Here is a 19,546-nt window from a genome sequence, read left to right on the forward strand (position 1 = left end):
GTGGGTGACAGAGTAAGGCGGGGTGGGTTCTCTGTGAAAACTCACTGCTCGGTACTCACTGCCCACCCCAGCCTCCTATGGAGCAGGGCTGCGACTAGAATGAACCAGAGCTCCCATCAGTGGCTGCAGCGTGGCTACTGGCCAGCCCATGCTGATAGCCAGGACTGCGCCACCGCCCAGGTGGCCCCGCTCAGGCCCCCTCCATTTCACATCCTTCTGCGCACCCTCTCTCTTACTCTCTCTTTATCTCTCTCTCTCCTTTCAGGCAGAGATAGGAAGTATGCAAGAAACTTCAAAAATAGTTGGAAAAATTGCAAAATGACCAAAATCTGAAGAAAACTAAAAAATAGTAAAGTAACTATGAAATATGCATTGTAGGCAGAACAAACGTCCGCATAGCGGTTTTTGGGATTAACTTATGTCGGGTATCACCGCTGTCTCTACCCTATGACAGAGATCTAACTATGGGGGCAGCAGGGCAGCCCGAGTCTGCGCAGAGGGAACCAGAGATCGGCCAGTGCTCTGCTGATTCCACTCCTCCATCTAACCACCTCAGGTCTGACCTGCGTCACAAACAAACCACCTTAGGTCTGGCCTGCATCATCAACCAGCTCAAGTCTGACCTGCATCATCAACCAGCCAAAGTCTGACCTGCATCACAATCCACCTCAGGTCTGGCCTGCATCATCAACCACCTCAGGTCTGACCTGCATCATCAACCACCTCAGGTCTGACCTGCGTCATCAACCAGCTCAGGTCTGACCTGCGTCACAAACAAACCACAGCAGGGCTGACCTGCATCATCAACCACCTCAGGTCTGGCCTTCATCACCAACCACCTCAGGTCTGGCCTGCATCACAAACCACCTCAGGTCTGGCCTGCATCACAAACCACCTCAGGTCTGGCCTGCATCACAAACCACCTCAGGTCTGGCCTGCATCACAAACTACCTCAGGCCTGACCTGCACTAACCCACCGTAGGCCTCACCTACATCACAAACCACCTCAGGTCTGGCCTGCATCACAAACTACCTCATGTCTGACCTGCAGCAAACCACCTTAGGTCTGACCTGCATCAAACCACCTCAGGTCTGGCCTGCATCATCAACCAGCTCAAGTCTGACCTGCATCATCAACCAGCCAAAGTCTGACCTGCATCACAATCCACCTCAGGTCTGGCCTGCATCATAAACCACCTCAGGTCTGGCCTGCATCATCAACCACCTCAGGTCTGACCTGCGTCATCAACCAGCTCAGGTCTGACCTGCGTCACAAACAAACCACAGCAGGGCTGACCTGCATCATCAACCAGCTCAAGTCTGGCCTGCATCATCAACCACCTCAGGTCTGGCCTTCATCACCAACCACCTCAGGTCTGGCCTGCATCACAAACCACCTCAGGTCTGGCCTGCATCACAAACCACCTCAGGTCTGGCCTGCATCACAAACCACCTCAGGTCTGACCTGCATCACAAACTACCTCAGGCCTGACCTGCACTAACCCACCGTAGGCCTCACCTGCATCACAAACCACCTCAGGTCTGGCCTGCATCACAAACTACCTCATGTCTGACCTGCAGCAAACCACCTTAGGTCTGACCTGCATCAAACCACCTCAGGTCTGGTCTGCATCACAAACCACCTCAGGCCTCATTTGCATCACAAACAAACCAGCTCAGGTCTGACCTGCATCAAACCACCTCAGGCAGCACCTGCATCATAAAACCCCCTCAGGTCCAACCTCCATCAAACCTCCCCAAGCCTGTCGTGTATCACATACCACCTCAGGTCTGGCCTGCATCACAAACCACACAAGGTAAGATCTGCATCACAAACAAACCACCTCATGTCTGACCTGCATCAAACCACTTCAGGTATGGCCTGCATCACCAACAAACCACCCCATGTCTGACCTCCATCACAAACCACCTCGGGTATGTCCTGCATCAACACCCCTTTGGCCTGACCTCCATCACAAACCACTTCAGGACTCACGGGCACCCCCTACTACTTTCTCTACACTCAGATCCCATACATTCCAGTGCCCTCAGACCTCAGTACCCTCTATGCCACCTGAATAGCAAGACGATGCATGCAGCTCTGACAAAGCACCTCAGTCAGGGACAGGACAGCCGAGCTGGCTTTTCAATACCGAGAAATGGCTTGTAACTTAAGTTACTGACATCTGTATAGCGCTCAGTGTGCCATTAGATGGACTCGTGGCACTATCAGGTTCTGCAGTTAACAGTCTGACATTCAACACCAGCAGCTATTGCAAAACTGAGACCACAGGCAGCTCAATCCAACCACCTCTACCGCGACAAGGGCCATGTCCAGGCGCCTGAAACACTCTGAGCTCTACCACAGCACACCCCTGACGCTCTTCGAGGTGTGAGCTCACCAGACATCCGTAGAAGCACCCAGTTCTAACGTAATAATGCTGCTGGGTCAGAACAGAGGCATGCAGACACTGCGTACACTGCACTTTAATTGCGCACTTTAAACTCTGACCTATCACCCCCTGTCACTAGGTTACTAAACGAGCCTGCCAGTCCTCGTCAGTGGTGATGTCCGGTGCAAACCTCTGGTCAAGCACTGAATTGCTTTACAGCGCTATGTGTGCACCTCAAGCCTGTCCCCAGTAAAACCTGCTGGCCCAGGCCCCACACACCTCAATATTTCCTTGGAACTTCATCTGCGCTCGACACACATAGCGCCGATAATGCACCTCTTGGCTCACACCACACGCAACATGATCCTCTGTTGTGGCATTGGGATCCCACACAGCTCTGCCAGTACACTTCAATCCATACCAGCGGTGCCCTAGGTGTGCAGTCCGTTCTCTATTTCCAGAAATCGGACAGTTACCCTCCTCTCTACCCAGGGTGAAGAGCAGAGACCCCGAGGAGTGCTTTTAGGGCGCAGATCCTCCAGATGGGAATATGGAAGGAAAACTTCACGTTATTTTATTAGTGCTGTGTCCGAGCCCGTGCCACCCAGTGGAAAATAAACATTTATTGTGCGGGCTGCATGCACTACACAGAGCACAGCTCTGCCCATCCTTGCTTGCCCTCCCCTTGCCAGGGCACTTCACCCTGTGTGACTGGAGGTCGCCACATGTTTCCAAACCGGGGCCGCTCTGGGGATAATCTGATGTTCATTCACAACATTGACAATCCGTGCCAGCTGCAGGCGAAGCGATTACTGCATTAACAAGGGAATGAAGCGGGGGCAGAGGGGCGGGGGCTCATGTTCCAACCAACCTCGCGCTCCTGCGTGGGATTACGTATGGAGGTCAGTTCAAGGTGCGTGAGCCTCCCTCCCAAGGTTCACCGGGGTCATCGGACTGCCAGAGGTCCCAGGGTCAGAACACAGGTTGGTCCTTGGGGTCACCAGGGTTGGACTTCCAGGGGTCCCAGGGTCAGGTCTAAGGTTGGTCCCCAGGGTCAGGCCACAGGCTGGTCCCCAGGGTCAGGCCTCAGGTTGGTCCCCAGGGTCTTCAGACTCCCAGGGGTCCCCAGGGTGAGGTCACAGGTTGGTCCCTTGGGGCACCAGGGTCGTCAGACTCCCGGGGTTGCTGGGGTCAGGCCTCAGGTTGGTCCCAGGGTCATCGGACTCCCAAGGGTCCCCAGGATCTGGCCACAGTTTGGTCCCCGGGGTCAGACGGCCAAGGGTCCCCTGGGTCAGGCCACAGGTTGGTCCCTGGGGTCGTCGGACTCCCAGGTGTCCCCAGGATCAGGCCATAGTTTGGTCCCCAGGGTCAGACGGCCAAGGGTCCCCAGGGTCAGACCACAGGCTGGTCCCCAGGGTCAGGCCTCAGGTTGGTCCCCAGGGTCTTCAGACTCCCAGGGGTCCCCAGGGTGAGGTCACAGGTTGGTCCCTTGGGGCACCAGGGTCGTCAGACTCCCGGGGTTGCTGGGGTCAGGCCTCAGGTTGGTCCCAGGGTCATCGGACTCCCAAGGGTCCCCAGGATCAGGCCATAGTTTGGTCCCCGGGGTCAGACGGCCAAGGGTCCCCTGGGTCAGGCTACAGGTTGGTCCCCGGGGTCGTCGGACTCCCAGGGGTCCCCGGGGTCAGGCCACAGGTTGGTCTCCCACTCCAAGTGCTCGATGCGGTAGGCCATCTTGCGGGCACTGGACTCCAGCTCGGCCAGCAGGCGGGCCAGCTTGGTCCTCAGGCCCTCGAGGGTGACCTCCAGCCGGGACACCTTGGCCTCCAGCTCCAGCTGCTTGGCCGCCTGGGCAGCCGCCGCATTCTCATCCAGCTTCTTCATCTTCAGCAGGATCTCGCGGCCCTTCTCCTCCAGGATGGCCTTGGCGTCGGGGTACTCCACCAGCACGGTCTTCAGGTCCTCCTTGGACAGGCAGAAGAGGTCCGAGTAGCCGATGCTTTTGATGTTGGCCGTCCGCCGGTTGCCAGACATGTTTCCTGCAGAGACAGAAGATGACCCATGAGGCAAGCACTGGTGGCAGCATGACATTACAATGTTGATACAGCTACAGTCAAACTCGGCAAAAAGCACACAGGAAAAAGCAAACACAGCAGAAAACAAACTCCGAAAATAACAAAGGAAAAAAAGAAGCACAGCATAAAATTACCTAAGTAAAACCACAGCAAAGTAATAAAATGAAAGATACACACACACACACACACATACAAACATACACACACACAAACATACACCCATACACACACAAACATACACACATACACACAAACATACACATACACACACGCACACAATGACACACACACACAAACATGCACACACAAACAGATGCACACAAAGACACACACACAAACATACACACACACACACAAACATACACACACACACAAACATACACAGATGCATACCCACATGCACGTACACAAGCACACACACACACACACGCACACAAACATACACCCACACAAACACACACACACAAGCATACACCCATACACACACAAACATACACACACGCAAACACACACACATGTATGTACGCAAACACACACACACAAACATACACACACGCACACAAAGACACACACACACAAACATACACACACAAACACATGCACACAAACATACACACACAAACACATGCACACAAAGACACACACACACAAACATACACACACACACAAACATACACAGATGCATACCCACATGCACGTATACAAACACACACACACAAAGACACACACACACACACAAACATACACACACAAACACATTCACACAAAGACACACACACACACAAACATACACACACAAACATACACACACACAAACATACACAGATGCATACCCACATGCACGTACACAAACACACACACACACACAAACATACACCCCCACACACACACACATGCACGTACACAAACATACACTTACACACGCTCTAATATAATACAGTTTAACAGTTGAACCAAAGCTCTGCTAAAACTCAGCTAACTCATTCATTCGTACTTTGCAAGACATATTACTTACAAAGCGCTGACTTTCCTCCCCAAATTTTCTAAGACTAGTGGTTGGAACTGTAAGTTCCACTCATGAGATCTATTTCCCCTCCTCGTCTATACATTTAGAGCGGGCTGAGAGGCTAATTCCCTATGGATGAGTACAGCCCTGAGACAGTCTTGAAGACTAGGCCCTTGTGCCCTTTTCATGTCCTGCAGTGACCAGGGCCAGTTTGCTTTAGCTGGAAGTGTGAAGCTGAGAAGAGCCTGAACCTATGCAAGCATCCACCCACACCTCCTGCAGGCACACACTGCAACACTTGTCAATGCCCACTTCCTATAACTGAGTCCCTGTCAGGCTCTTCCAACAAGTACACGTGAGCTACTGCTAGCTCTCCAGATACCTCTGATTAGTTCTCCTGTCTGCAGCCCAACGTACTAAATTAGGGGTCATACCCATGGCCAAGTGACGCGGTGCAGCAAGTCACCTTGCTGTGCCGGGTGACAAGGAAAGGGCATGAATGCACCATATTTAAAAGAATACAGTGCATTCCTGCCTTTCTCCCTGCGCTGGCTACAATCGGCAGCCTAGCGCCAACGCAGGCACCCTGGCACCATGTTGCAAGGGTGCCTCCGGTGTAAGGAGGATTGTTTTTGTACATGAAGGTCCATCTTCCTGCACAAAAACAGTCCCCTGAAGCTTATTCCTCTTTCTATATGTGCTGCAAAGTAACGAGAACTAAAGATATTTCTCCTTGTTACGGTTCTCCCTGGGAGGTGCAGCATTTTGGCGCATTCCCAGGTTTACCAGTTCTAGTAAACCTGGCAATGTGTCAAAATCCAAGGGAGTTGCGTGGCAACACCCATGCAGTGCCCATGGATTCCCTTCTCAGGGCACAGCAATTTGTGCTGAGTTGCGGTACTTCACTTTTATGAAGCCAAGAAAGGCCACCTTCTGGTTTCATAAACCTGCCTTAAGAGTTGCGTCATACATGCACCGCATTGCATGGTGCAAGCACGACACAACTACGGCCATAAAGATGGCCCTAGAAATATTTGCTTAGTTGAATTAATTTATGTATGCCAAAATTAAAAAGGCTGTATTTGAGGTGGACTTGTAATTTTTAAAGAACTCATAAGATGACATTTGGAGTAAAATGGTTGAATTTGCGAAATATGTAACTTATTAATAATATTATAACTCTGGTGCCGGGCGGCTTTTTTGCTATGGTTGTTATGTATTACCCTTGCAGAGCGTTGGACATGGCTGTCTCTGCAGGGTCATTCCCAGACTTTTAGCCTTCACTCCTCCTGTTTTCTGAACCCATTTTTGTTGGCTGTTAGGACTCTGCGCACTTTACCACTGCTACGCAGTAGTAAATTGCTTGTGCTCTCTCCTTTTAATATGGTAAAATTGGCTTACACAAAATTGGCCTTTTTAATTTACTTGTAAGTCTCTAGTAAAGCGGTACTACACGTACCCACAATTAAATCCTACTAGTGGGCCTGCAGCACATATTGTACCACACCCTTAAGTAGCCCTTTAAACATGTCTCAGGGCTGTCATTGCAGTCTGTGTGTACAGCAGTAAACTGCCATTTCAACCTGGCAAATCTCCTTTATTTGACATGACCCAAATCTCCCTTTTTAATAACTACAAGTCATCCTTAGTTTAGGCCCGGAGGACATGGTGCAGTGAATTTAAAAAGGTGGACATGCACTTGTAAATTGTATGTTCTGGTGGTGAAAAACTCCTAAATTCGTTTTTCACCACTGTGAGGCCTACCTGTCCAATAGGATGACATTAGGATGCCTTATTGCATCTAATAAGCAGTAACTTTCAATTGGGAGCAGTTCATTTTGGTTTCTAAAGAATGGTAATACAAAATCCTCTTTAATAGCAAAGTCAGATTTGAATTCACAATTCTGCAAATGCCACTTTTAGAAAGATGTGATTTTCTTGTCCTAATCGCTTGGTGCCTTCTGCCTTATCTTAAGTTACATGACTCAGATGTACCTGGCAATTGGTCCATGTGGATTGCTCCTAGACAGTAAAACAAAGGGGGACAAGGTGTTAGCAGGATGGGCCATCTCTGACTTGATGAGGGGGAGGAGCTGTCCCCTACCACACCTGCACATCGCAAAGTCTCTGTCTGAGGACACTCACAAAGCGGTTGACACTAGTGTTTTGTGACGTTAGAAAATTTGCAGCCAGGACAGGAAGGTAGAAAATTCCAAGCACCTTTGGCAGTGGAAGCATCTAGAAACTTCTCCTACTTAAAAGTAGGCTTCAGGTATAAATGATGGACACTCAGACCAGGCTCTTCAGTATACCTCAACCTGTAGAAGGCTCAGAACGACTGCTGTATGGCTCTTCAGGAAGGAATGCTATTCTGTTGCCCTGCTGTCTGAGTGAAAAGGACTGGACCTGCATCTTGAACCCAGGACCACCAGTGACTCCAGGGGCTAGTTGACTGGCCTTTTGATCAGAGTCTCAGGGATGGAGAAGGCTCCAACCATCTTGAACCCAGCACCAGGACACTGTCTACTATGAGTCTGCGGTGCTGTGGACAGAACCGATGCAGCAGAATTCATCTCCTCGCACCAACATCGGAACCACCGCTTTGTGACACATCCCTGACACAGGACCGTGCAGCTCTTCAGAACCACCACTGCACGATGCAGCCTCAACGCAGGACCTCTTATTGTAGCCCTGCAGCGGCCCAGAATCGCTGCTGCGCAATGCATCCTCAAAGCAGGACCTCGCATCACAATCCCCTGAACCGCCACTGTGTGATGCATCGTCCACGCAGGACCTCACAATGCTTGGCAACCCAGATTTAAGCGTCAGCAGGCCTAACTTGGTCCCTGTATCCAGCCCACACTCCATCACGGTCGGCCTGAACTTGTAACTTTGTGTCAGTATGGTGCGACCAGATAACCACAGTTGGCGGCACGTGCTTCTAGGCACTATTTTCAATCAAATCTTTAAAATTGGATAGCTCCGGTTCTACTATTCAGATGTTTATATTTTGGTCTCAAATAATGTATTAATTTTACTCTATGTTTCTAAATTGGTGTAGGATTTTTCTTGTGTGGCATTTTCGCTTTATTACTGTTTGAAGTTCTACATAAATACTTTACACATTGCTTCTAAGTTAATCCTGACTGCTTTGGTGCCAAGCTACCAGAGGGTTAAGCACAGATTATTTTGGGGGTGATTATGACTTCACACTGAGAGTAATTGGTGTTGTTGCTTCATTAGGGTTTCAACCCCCTCAACTAGTTGCCTAATTTCCTACACAAAAGTGTTCCAAATTGACAAATCCTTTTTACATTACTGATGGAAATCCTGCCTGATCCACTGAGGTGATCACTGCTGCTAATCTTGCACTTGATGTCTACTAATGTAACATCACTATTACAACACTAATAATCTCCGTAGCTCACAACGACTTTCATTCAACATAAGTAGTTCTTATTACAGAAAAGGCTGGAGACCCCTGGTCCATGTTGCCCCCCCAGCATGAAGGTTTCTATAGGAACATACATGTGTCTTACTTGTCCTGATTCTACAACATCTGTAGGGGTCCCAGCATCTTGTTTCAGTGTAATGAGACATTTAGCAAACATTATTGAAATGTTTTTAAAGCGCCAATTGAAAATTACGTGATGGCTTTTAAGCCACACATGTAACAGTTACTTACTTACTTACCAGAGTCACAAAGCGGATTAAATACTTAGATATTTACATTTCCGTAGAGCAACAATGGCTGTGGGAAAAAAACATAATTCCACAAATGGAAAGGATTAAAAAGATCATCCACCATTGGATTCAACTGCCCACGTCGTTAATGGATAGAGTGCACTAATTAAGAGGCTAGCCCTGTAGAGAACACGTTGTTGTCTAAAATATCCCATTTAACATGCCCATGCAGTTCTTCACACAGCTTACTGACAATGGTGCAATAAAACCCAGAGGGAACGTATGGCAAAATGCTGTAAGTCACTATTGGATTTTGCCCTTCCTGCAGGGTCATCCCCAAAGCTTTGGCGTTTTGACCTCCTGTTTTGCTGAATTTGTTTTTGTGGGTTTTAGGATTCTGGTGCTAACGTGCATGTGATCTCTGCTTAAAACATAGTGACATTGGCTTGTCCACAATTTACATATTTAATTTACTTAGTATAGTGTGTTACCTGGGCCCAGGACCTGTAAATTAAAGGCTACTGGTGGGCCTGCAGCACTGATTGTGCTACCAACCTCAGTAGCCCTTTAAACATGGCTCAGGCCTGCCATTGCAGAGCCTGGGGGTGCAGGTTTAAACTGCCACGTCGACCTGGCTGGTTAACCCACTTGCCAGCCCCAGACCTTCCTTTTTAATCTATATAAGACACCCGAAGGTAGGCCTTGGGCAGCCCAAAGGCAGGGTGTAGTGTATTTAAAATAAATGGACATATACTTTTATGTTTTACATGTCCCAGTATTGCAAAACACTTAAATTCGTTTTTCACTACTGGAAGGCCTATCTCTCCCATAGGATTACATTGTGATTGCCTTACTACATTTTATAGGTGTAATTTCCAGCTGGGAATAGATTGGACCCCCAAGTTTGGTGTCTCTGGAATCACAATTTAAAGTCACAATTTATAGTGAAGCCAGATTTTAACTTACAGTTCTGAAAATACCAGTTTAAAAAAATTAGTATTTTCTTACTTTTGCCATTTAGTGGTTTCTGCCTGTCTCCAATACACATCTTGGCTGGTATTCCCTGTAGACAGCCACACACAATGGGAGCTTAGGTGTGACTTGATAGGCCCTGATGGGCCATCCTGGGCAGGATTGGAGGAAGGAGTTGGCCAAAGCCTCACACTTACATCTGAATAGGAAGTGTCCTGCCCTCACACAAAGGGTTGCATACCCCCTGTAGTGAGTCTGGAGACAGGGCAGGAATGGAGAACCTCTGTACACTTCAAATACCTTTCTTTGAAGTCTCCCCCACTTCAAACGCACTATGGGTATAAGTACTGGATCTCTGACATCACCAACTCAGAACACTTCTGGACCTGTGGATACTCTGCCAGGATGAAGGACTGCTGTGGTGCTACAAGTGCTGCTGCTCTGCTGGGCTACTGTTTTACAAGGAACTGCTGACCTGCTGTGCTGACCTGCAGCCTGCTGCACTCTAGCCTGGGAAAGGAGAACTGGACCTGCACTTCATCTTGAACCCAGGACCCCAGAGTGACTCCAAGGGCTAGTCTGCTAGCCTTGTGATCTGAGCCTCAGGGAGCTTCTCACAACTGCTGGACCTGTCTGTAACAAGCTCCTAACCCCCAAGTGGCGCCACTCAGGCCCTGGGAAGTTTTTTTTGTCTCCTGAAATAAAGCTTTCGGGCTCTTTGCAACCGTTCGCACCAGAACCACAACACTCACCCGAAGAATCAGCCAAGTCTCTGGAAGTTTATCTCTCCGCAAAGCAAGTATCATGGCTCATGCCTGTGCGGCTCCTCCCCTCCCATCTGCTATGCCCAGCAGACTCTTCGCCCCCACATACCAACTCCAGCAACGCTCTCCTTGCTTGACTCTTGGCCTAATTCTTGAGAAGGTAAAACCTCAGGGGGACTTACCTAGGACTGTATCCGACCCGCGCTCGATCGTGATTTGCGTGAAACTTTGGATTTAACCCAGTCTATCATGACCAGTTATCCGCAGTTGGCCCCTTATGCTTTTACGCACAATAGTGCATTTTAATCTTTAAAAATTCATAATTCCCATTCTACTTATTTGATTTTTGTTGTCTTGGTCTTGTTTTGTTCATTAGATTAAGCTTTATTTTTCTACACTGGTGCACATTATTTTTGTTTGATGTTTTCACTGGTTTACTGTTTGAAGTTTTCCACAAATACTTTACACATTGCCTTTTAAGTTAAGCCTGACTGCTCTGTGCCAAGCTACCAGAGGGTGAGCACAGGCTAACTTAGGGTGTGTTTGTGACTAACTCTGACAAGGATTGTGGTCCCTGCATCAACCGGATGCAAATCTTTGCTAACCAGAAACCAAGTTTCTAACAGTCACCTTGTGACAGTAAACTACGCATGGCAGACTGTATTATAAACTACTGGGCAACATATTTGATGGTGGTCAATGTAGGATTATTCAATATCGAACCTGAGCTTACCTTCATTAGCCAACACCAGGCATTTGGGGGTGTACATATCAACTGCACTTTCTATAAGGGGGGGCACTCTCTTTCCCCTCCCAGCCACTAGGACATTTTTCACCCGTTGAAGAAATGCTTGTTTTGAAAGTGGTTGGTGCAAAAAAACACTAACAGAACAGCCTCGATTTTGGGTAGGCACTTCCCCACAGGGTGGGATACACTGGATGTGTTGACACTAGATAATGTGAGTATTGAAGAGATTATTTAACCTTTTACTGCATTGCAGGAGCGATTTGGCCTACTAAAATCTCAATTCTACTGCTAACTCCAGCTCAGGCATGGCCTTAATTTATACCTCAGGGTGGTTGAAGACCTTCCAGAATTCAGTCCCTCAAAGCAAACATCATCACAGTCCCCCATTCCCACCAAGAACACAGCCCAAATATACAAAACATTCACAATTCATACTTCTAACACATTTTGCAACTCATTCATGGCTTGGAGAAGAACTTGCACACACTGGAAGATGAAGAATGACAAGAGGAGTTTATGAAAATAGCAGTAGCTGCACAACTTAGATTAATATAATTTAAATTCCTGCACTGCGTGTACTACACCAGGGAATAACTAGGAAGAATAGGCAAGAGCTCGTCATCCACATGTCTGCGATGTAACAAAGAGTACAGAGGTTTTCTGCACTAAGGTTGGGAGTGACAGAAGCATCATATTACACAGGGGCATTAGCTCAGATGGCATGTGCACTCCCTAGGACACAGCATGAAAGGTTGGCTTGTTCAAGTCCTGCTCAACAGGAGAAGACAGACACTGGCTCAGATGGCCCACTGAGTTTTAAATCTCCCACATGGGACACCAGGAGAAACCGGTCCTGAGAGTGGCCCACTACTGCAAGCCAGCTGAGTAGGGCCACAGTATTGTCAGTGTTTGCCATGACTACAATGGTTCTTACAACACAAAAGAAGGGCTCCAAGGCCAAGAAGACCATCTCCAAAATGCGGAGGAATGGGAGTGAAGTAGGGATTATCAACCGCATGTATCCAGTGTTGTCACTCCTAAAGGGTCACTTGGTGCTGAAAATGTGTTTCACCTGGCCAAAAAGCTCTTAAGGGCAATATCTCTAACAATGTTATTAAGACAACCTCTGCTAAGATAGATGATGCAAGGAGCACCCCAGGTAGAAGTCTGGGAAATTGACCCTCGTCCACCAGCAGTTTGCAATCCTATGACACAAGGAGAAAGAGGGGGCACATTCACAGCTTGGGCAAGACGAACACTCTTATGCAGGATGTCTCTAATCCCAGAAACTCTTCAAAACATCAAAAAGCTGCACCCCAAGAAGAGATAGACTGTCTGCCTGGAGTAGAGCATTTTCTCTTGGGGAAGGAAAGACCCAAAAGATATCTGTAACCACAATGGCATCAATGGCCCAAACATTTCTAAACTTGAGGTTTACGCTGAGCCCAAGATTGCACTAGGCCCAGAGACCTAATGCTAAGTTGGAAGTGGTCACCTCTCTGGCAGATGTCCTAACAAGGCAGTCGTCAAGTAATATATATGTATCTATATTTCAGATTTCAGCTGAAAAACATCTGTAATATATGTGCAGTACAATATGAAATACAAAATGCATACACTATGAATCACATCCAGTACAGAAACTGGATCAATATTATATCAGCAATAAAGCATTTAATACCACCTCCAATATATTATTGTCTGTATTAGTAAACAAACAGGTTATTGAATTAAAAAGAGAGTTAACAAAAAATATGTAGGCACCTCTACCTCAGCATAACTTGAATCTACATATATCTAATGGCTTGACAGGAATTAAGTTACAACAGAGAACACATTGATTGCCAAATTTAGGAGGGACACATAGGCTGGTCTACCTTGCTAAAACTTGCTCAGGAAATTATACATTTACTCATCTCAGGGGCTTGTAGTACGCATAAAATACCTACAGTTCAGTTTTAGTCCCTTTGTTTTTATGCAAGGGAAAGAATGCAATGACTCGCCGCCCACTTTCGCAGAACACTAGTCTAACTGCCTAAGAGTCAGCAGTGGCCTAGGAATGCCTACAGCTGAAGTTGTGACATTGCTTGTTGGTCCATGATGCCTGAGATTCTGTGTCAGGAAAAACAGACGTGCTAAGGGAACAGCATCAAAGCTAGCTATCTCAGATGAGGAGGTAGGCCAGCATGTAGTCTCACAGTCAATGATTGGGGTAACTGGCATGAGGGAGGTAACACAGTTCCTGGGGGGCACTAAAGAAAGGAGGGCACATGCTCAGTAATTGCTTTACAGAGTTGAGCCAGCACCTGATGGATACCAAGCTCACTGTTCCCAGGAGCTTGCAAAGGAGGCTGGCCTCTGGTTTAGCACCAGAGTGTCAAAGAAGCTACTTTGGGGTGAACAAAAGGGTGGAAACGGTCTCCATCAGAAGAAAGAAGAGAAGACAAGGAAAAACCTAAACAGTTCTCAAAAGCCCCTCCAAAAGAGTTCTCAGGGTAAGGATTCCCATTCCCTTCCTGAACATCAGAAAGGTGTTTTTTATGGTAAGATGCCCTCAGGCCACGTTCAATCCAAGTGGCATGAGTCTTACCGTGTGTGCACTTTAAGGTGGGTCTATCTGCAAGCACAAGAGGGTGACCCCCACTGGTATGCAGACCCTGGGGATGGCTAGTGTAGTGCTTGTGGAGGAGGTTGTCCCAGTTAGTGTTAGGGGGAGTGCAGAGGTCACCCTAGTGTCCTTGGGTGGCAGAGATGGTGCCTAAGGCTCACATACCTGACAATACAAAACGACACAGGCAGTGGCTCATCATCAGTGAGAAGAGGGTGAAGGCTCTGAGAGACAGAGGAGTCAGAATGCCAACTGTGTCATCTGGTGCTCTCAGAGCAGGTGTAAGACCTGAGAGCCTTAGAGTGGTCTTCCCTCCAACGTTTTCCCTACCTCCTCCATTTTGCCTGACCTAATTTCTGCTGGTATTAGAACTCTGTCCATCTTACCAATGCTAACCAGGGCTAATGTGCTTGTGCTCACTCCCCTAAACATGGTAACACTAGCTCATCCCCAAGTGACACTTTTAATTTACTTACCAGGCCCTAGTAAAGTGGTACCTGTAAATTAAATGCTACTCGTGGGCCTGCAGCACTGATTGTGTACCCATTTAAGTAGCCCTTTAACCATTCCCTGGCCTGCCATTGCAAAGCCTGTGTGTGCTGTTTAACATTGCTATGTCAACCTGGCAAAATAACCCTTTTACCAGGTCCAAACTTTCACTTTTGATACATGTAAGTCACCCCTTAACTAGGCCCTGGACAATCCAGAGGACAGTGTGCAATGTATTTAAAAGGTAGGACATGTACTTTTAAGTTTTACATTTCCTGGTAGTGAAAAACTCCCAAAGTTGTTTTTCACTGCACTAAAGACTCTCTCTTCCATAAGGTAACATTGGGATTACCTTATTACATCTTATAAGTGTAAATCTTATACTTTTCGAGTTTGGTGTCTCTGGAATCACAATTTATTTAAAACCACAACTTATGGTAAAGTCTGATTTTAAATTGCAGTTCTGAAAATATCACTTTTATATTTTCTGACTTTGGCCATTTGGTGCCTGCAGTTTCTGATCACTTATCTAGGGTGGGTGACAGCTGGGCTTTGTGTGTTCCCTATAGACAGCCACAACAATGGGAGCTTAGGTGTGACTTGATGGGCCATCCTTGGAGAATGGGAGGGTGGAGCTGGGCACATCCTTACTTACACATTAATAGGCTGTGTCCTGTCCCTTAACAAAGGGCTGCATAACCCCCTGTAGGCAGTCTGGAGACAGGGCGGGAAGGGCAATACCTCTGTGCACTGTAATTGCCTGTCTTTGAAGTCCCTCCCACTTGAAATGCCTAACTGGGTATAAGTACTGGACCTCTGACACCACCAACTCAGTACACTTCAGGACCTATAAAGACTCTACCAGGAAAAAGAACTGCTGTGCTGCTGAAGGAGTGCCACACTACTGGACTGCCGCTTTGCTGGACTCCTGTCTTGCTGCACTACCCTGCTGCTTGCTGATCTCTCTTGCCTAGGTGATAGGGACTGGACTGGCATCACTTGAACCCAGAGTAACTTTAAAGGCTGGCTGGCACCCTGATCTGAAGTCTCATGGACATAAAAGACTTTCAACTAGCCTGTTCCTACCCCTGGACTCTGTCCTCTGTGATTCTGTCATGCCAAGCGGTGCCACCCCAGTCCTGGACCCTTGGAAGTGGGCTTGAGGTGTTTGATCTGGTGAAAAGGACAAACCCTCTGCTGTGGGAGCAGGACCAACTTATTGGCACTGTTGCTTGGAATACAACTGGCACAACACCACTACTGCATGGGTCGGAACTGATGCAACAGACCTCCATCACCGCATCTGTGGACTGGCACATCGCCTTTAGAGCCACCAATGCATAAAGCCTTCCCCCACACCAGCTCCTCACATCCCTCATCGAAGGTAGACTCGAGGAGCACTACAGCTCTGCTTCAGACCTTCAGTGCTTATCCAGCTGACGCATTGCCTCAGCTGTGCAATGCATTCCAGGCACTGGCCTTCGTATCGTAAGCCCCGTTGACCTGATCCTTGATGACTCAGCTTAGCTGCATCTCAAAACCAATGCATCACATCAGCTGATCAATGCATCTGTGTTTCGGCCCCATGTAATGCTTCGGAACCAGGATTTAAGATAATTTGGTTCAGCGGGCCAAACTGGCTCCCTGTAGCTGGGCTGCTCTCCACCACAGTCAGCCTCAACTTTTGATTTTCTCCTGGTCAGCCGCAACAAGATATCCCTGGTTGGCGCTTCTAGCTTCAGGGCGCTATTTTACAATTTATTCTTTTACATTTTCTAACTCAAGTGCTACTTACTGGATTTTTGTTATTTTGGTCTTTTTTTATTTATTAAATTAAGTTATACTTTCTAACCTGGTATGGAATAGTTTTATTTGGTGTTTTCACTGTTTTACTGTTTGAATTGTTTCACAAATACTTTACACATAGCCCCTAAGTTAAGCCTGACTGCTCTGTGACTTGGAGCACACTATCTGTAAAGAGGTGGAGTTCGGGTCACACTTGGAGATGTTAGGATTGCCTGAGTGGGTGTGCCTGACCATGGCAGCCTGCGAGGAGAGAGAACCTGGAGCCTGGAACAATAGCTCAGCACCCTGCCAAAATATGGAGGGGCAGGGGGCATGGGAATCCTCAGATGTTACCCCGCTCTAAGGGAAGCTGGCCTTGAAGGTAATGCCCTAGAACCTACAGGGGAGGACATTGCTGCCCTGGGAGACCTACCTGTACTAGCTTATGTCTGCCTAGAGGAGGGAGAGTTCTGCCAGGTGCAGAAGAGGTGCTCCACTTTCAAGAGTCTACCACGACAGACCAAGGCCCAGCCAAATCAAAACATCTCTGCTGATAACCTCGTCTTCTGAGAGAATGGTGTCTTGTACAGTGCGCCTAAGGTCCCTGAGCCTGAGGCAACCTGGGTACTGGTGGTGCCCCAGGCCTTCCTACTGGAGCAGGCTCATGATGCACACCTGGCATGACATATGGGGCAGGCCAAAACGTTTGCATGGATTGTCACCCACTTCTATTGCCCTGGATGATAGTGACTACAGATGCATTCTGTAGGTCCTGCAGTACTTGACAGGCCATTGTTAAGTCAGGGATAAAGTTGAAGGCTCTCCTGCTCCCCTTCCATATTGTGGCAACCCCTTTTGAAAGGGTGAACATCAAGATTTTGGGGCCTCTAGATCTCAAGGAAGCCTTGGGCAACAGGTTTATCCTGGTCTTGGTGGACCATGTAACCCGGTGCACAGAGTCCATACATCCGAGGACAGTGACTGCACCCTAGGTGGCCAGGGTCACTAATGGGGATATTTACCTGGGTGGGTTTCCCCAAGTCAGTTGGGTGTGACTGGGGCACCAGCTTCATATCATCATACATGTAGGCAATGTGGAATGAGTGAGGAGTAATCTACAAGTTCTCACACTCTAAACACTCTATCACCCCCAGACCAATGGGCTTGTTGAGGGATTGAACACAACCCTCAAAGGCATGATCATGGGTCTGTCTGAGCCCTTGAGGGGAAAGTGGGACGTATTTTTGCCATGCTTGTTGTTTACATACAGGGACGTTCCTAAGAAGGGTGGAGGGTTCAGTCCCTCCAAACGTATGTCTGGGCACTGTGTGAGAGGGCCTCTATGCCTTGTGAAGGAGGGTTGGGAGCAAGTGCCCAAGAAACCTACCCAAGATGTAGCAAGCTACAAATTGGCTCTCCGGACTGAGATGAGGAGCTTTTGGGAAAAGGCCACTGAGGACCGGGAAGCCAGAAAGGAAGTCATCAAACTCTGGCATGACCAGTAGCCCATTCTGCTAGAGTTTAAACCTGGTTAAACAGTGTGGGTGGGAAAGCTAGTGGAACCCCAGGCCGTGCAGGACCAGTGGACTGGGCTCTGGGAGGTCAAGGAGTGCAAGGGGAAGGTCACCTATCTGGTTGATCTCTAGACTCAGAGGAACCTGTTCAGAGTCCTACGTGTCAATGGCCTCAAACCCCACTTTGAGAGGTCCAAAGTTACCATACTTTTGGTGTGAGATGGATTTGAGGAGGAGGGAAACAAGCCTCTCCCAGACCTTCTCACCTCTAAAAAGCAGAATGGTTCAGGAGAGAGAGTGAAGTTTTCCCCTCTCTGACTCCACACCAGAAGAGAGAATGCCACCAGATGTTGGAGCAATTCTGCTCCTTGTTCTCACTTGTCCCCAGGCTCACTACTTGGTGTATCCATGACATTGACACAGGGGGCAGCATGCCAAAAATAATAGCTACAGGGTGTCTGATAAAGTAAGAGCTAGTATCAAGAACGAATTGTCCAAGATGCCGGCCGTGGCACAGTCCAGTGGTTCTGGCACCCAAGGCTGCCCTACTAGATGCACCCCACAAACTAAGGTTCTCTGTTCATTTCCGAGGGCCTCAATCAGTCACCAAGGCTTTTGCACACCCCATCCCCTGAGCTGATGTACTTATAACCCAACTGAGACCTACCAAGTTCCTAAGTACATTGGATTTGTCATCAGATTACCTTAACTGAGGAGGCCAAGGAAATGTCTGTATTCCCCAACCCAGAGTGCAGCTTCTAATTTAGCATGCTGCCCTGTGGGTTTAAGGATGCCCTAGCCACTTTCCAGAGGTTGGCCAATTGGATCCTGGTTAGGCAACATTGCTGTCTTCAGTTCTAGCTGAGCTAAAAACCTGCACCACCTCTGGGCATAGCTTCAGACTCTACAAAGGGCAGGCCTGTCTATCAAGGCCAGTAAGTTCAAGATAGGCAGGGATCCCTTTTACTGCGGGGGCCACCAATTCCGTGGGGGAAGTACAGCCCCTCCAGCCGAACATACAATCCATCTTTGCTTGGGAACACCACAAGACCCAAACAAAGGTGAGAGCCTTCTTAGGCCTCACCAGTTATTACAAGAGATTTGTTAAGGGATATGGCACCACTGTTGCCTCCTTGATATATCAAACTTCTACAAAGCAGCTCAAAAAGGTGATCTGCACAGAGGTGTGCCAAAAAGCATCCAACACCTTGAAGGAGGCCATGTGAACAGCACCGGTACTCAAGGCACCAGACTTCTCCAAATAATTCACAGTTCAAATGGATGCATTTTAGCATGGCATGGGGGCTGTTCTTTCACAGCTGAATGATGAGGTCTTTTTGTTTTTGTTCAACATGTTTTGTTGGCATTATGATTATGTGCAGTTTACCTCTGCTAACCACTGGTAAAGTGCTTGTGAACTCTCCCTTAAATGTGGTAAAAGTGGCATAGCTATAATTGCTTCATTTAATGACTTATAAGTCCCTAGTAAATGGTACTACATATACTCAGGG

At 48.0% G+C, this 19,546-nt stretch overlaps 1 protein-coding gene across 1 annotated transcript in view; it reads right to left on the reverse strand.

Annotated features, from left to right (window-relative positions):
- Positions 1-646: 646 nt before the first annotated feature.
- Positions 647-19,546, reverse strand: part of CNGA4 (cyclic nucleotide gated channel subunit alpha 4) — a 108,370-nt gene continuing 89,470 nt past the window's right edge. The window contains exon 5 of the mRNA XM_069203673.1: positions 647-4,429. Within this exon, the coding sequence (XP_069059774.1) occupies positions 4,023-4,429 (407 nt within the window). The 3' untranslated portion in view covers positions 647-4,022. The remainder of the gene's footprint in view (positions 4,430-19,546) is intronic.

The sequence above is a fragment of the Pleurodeles waltl genome, chromosome 8 (genome assembly GCF_031143425.1).
Source record: "Pleurodeles waltl isolate 20211129_DDA chromosome 8, aPleWal1.hap1.20221129, whole genome shotgun sequence".
Classification (NCBI taxonomy): domain Eukaryota; kingdom Metazoa; phylum Chordata; class Amphibia; order Caudata; family Salamandridae; genus Pleurodeles; species Pleurodeles waltl.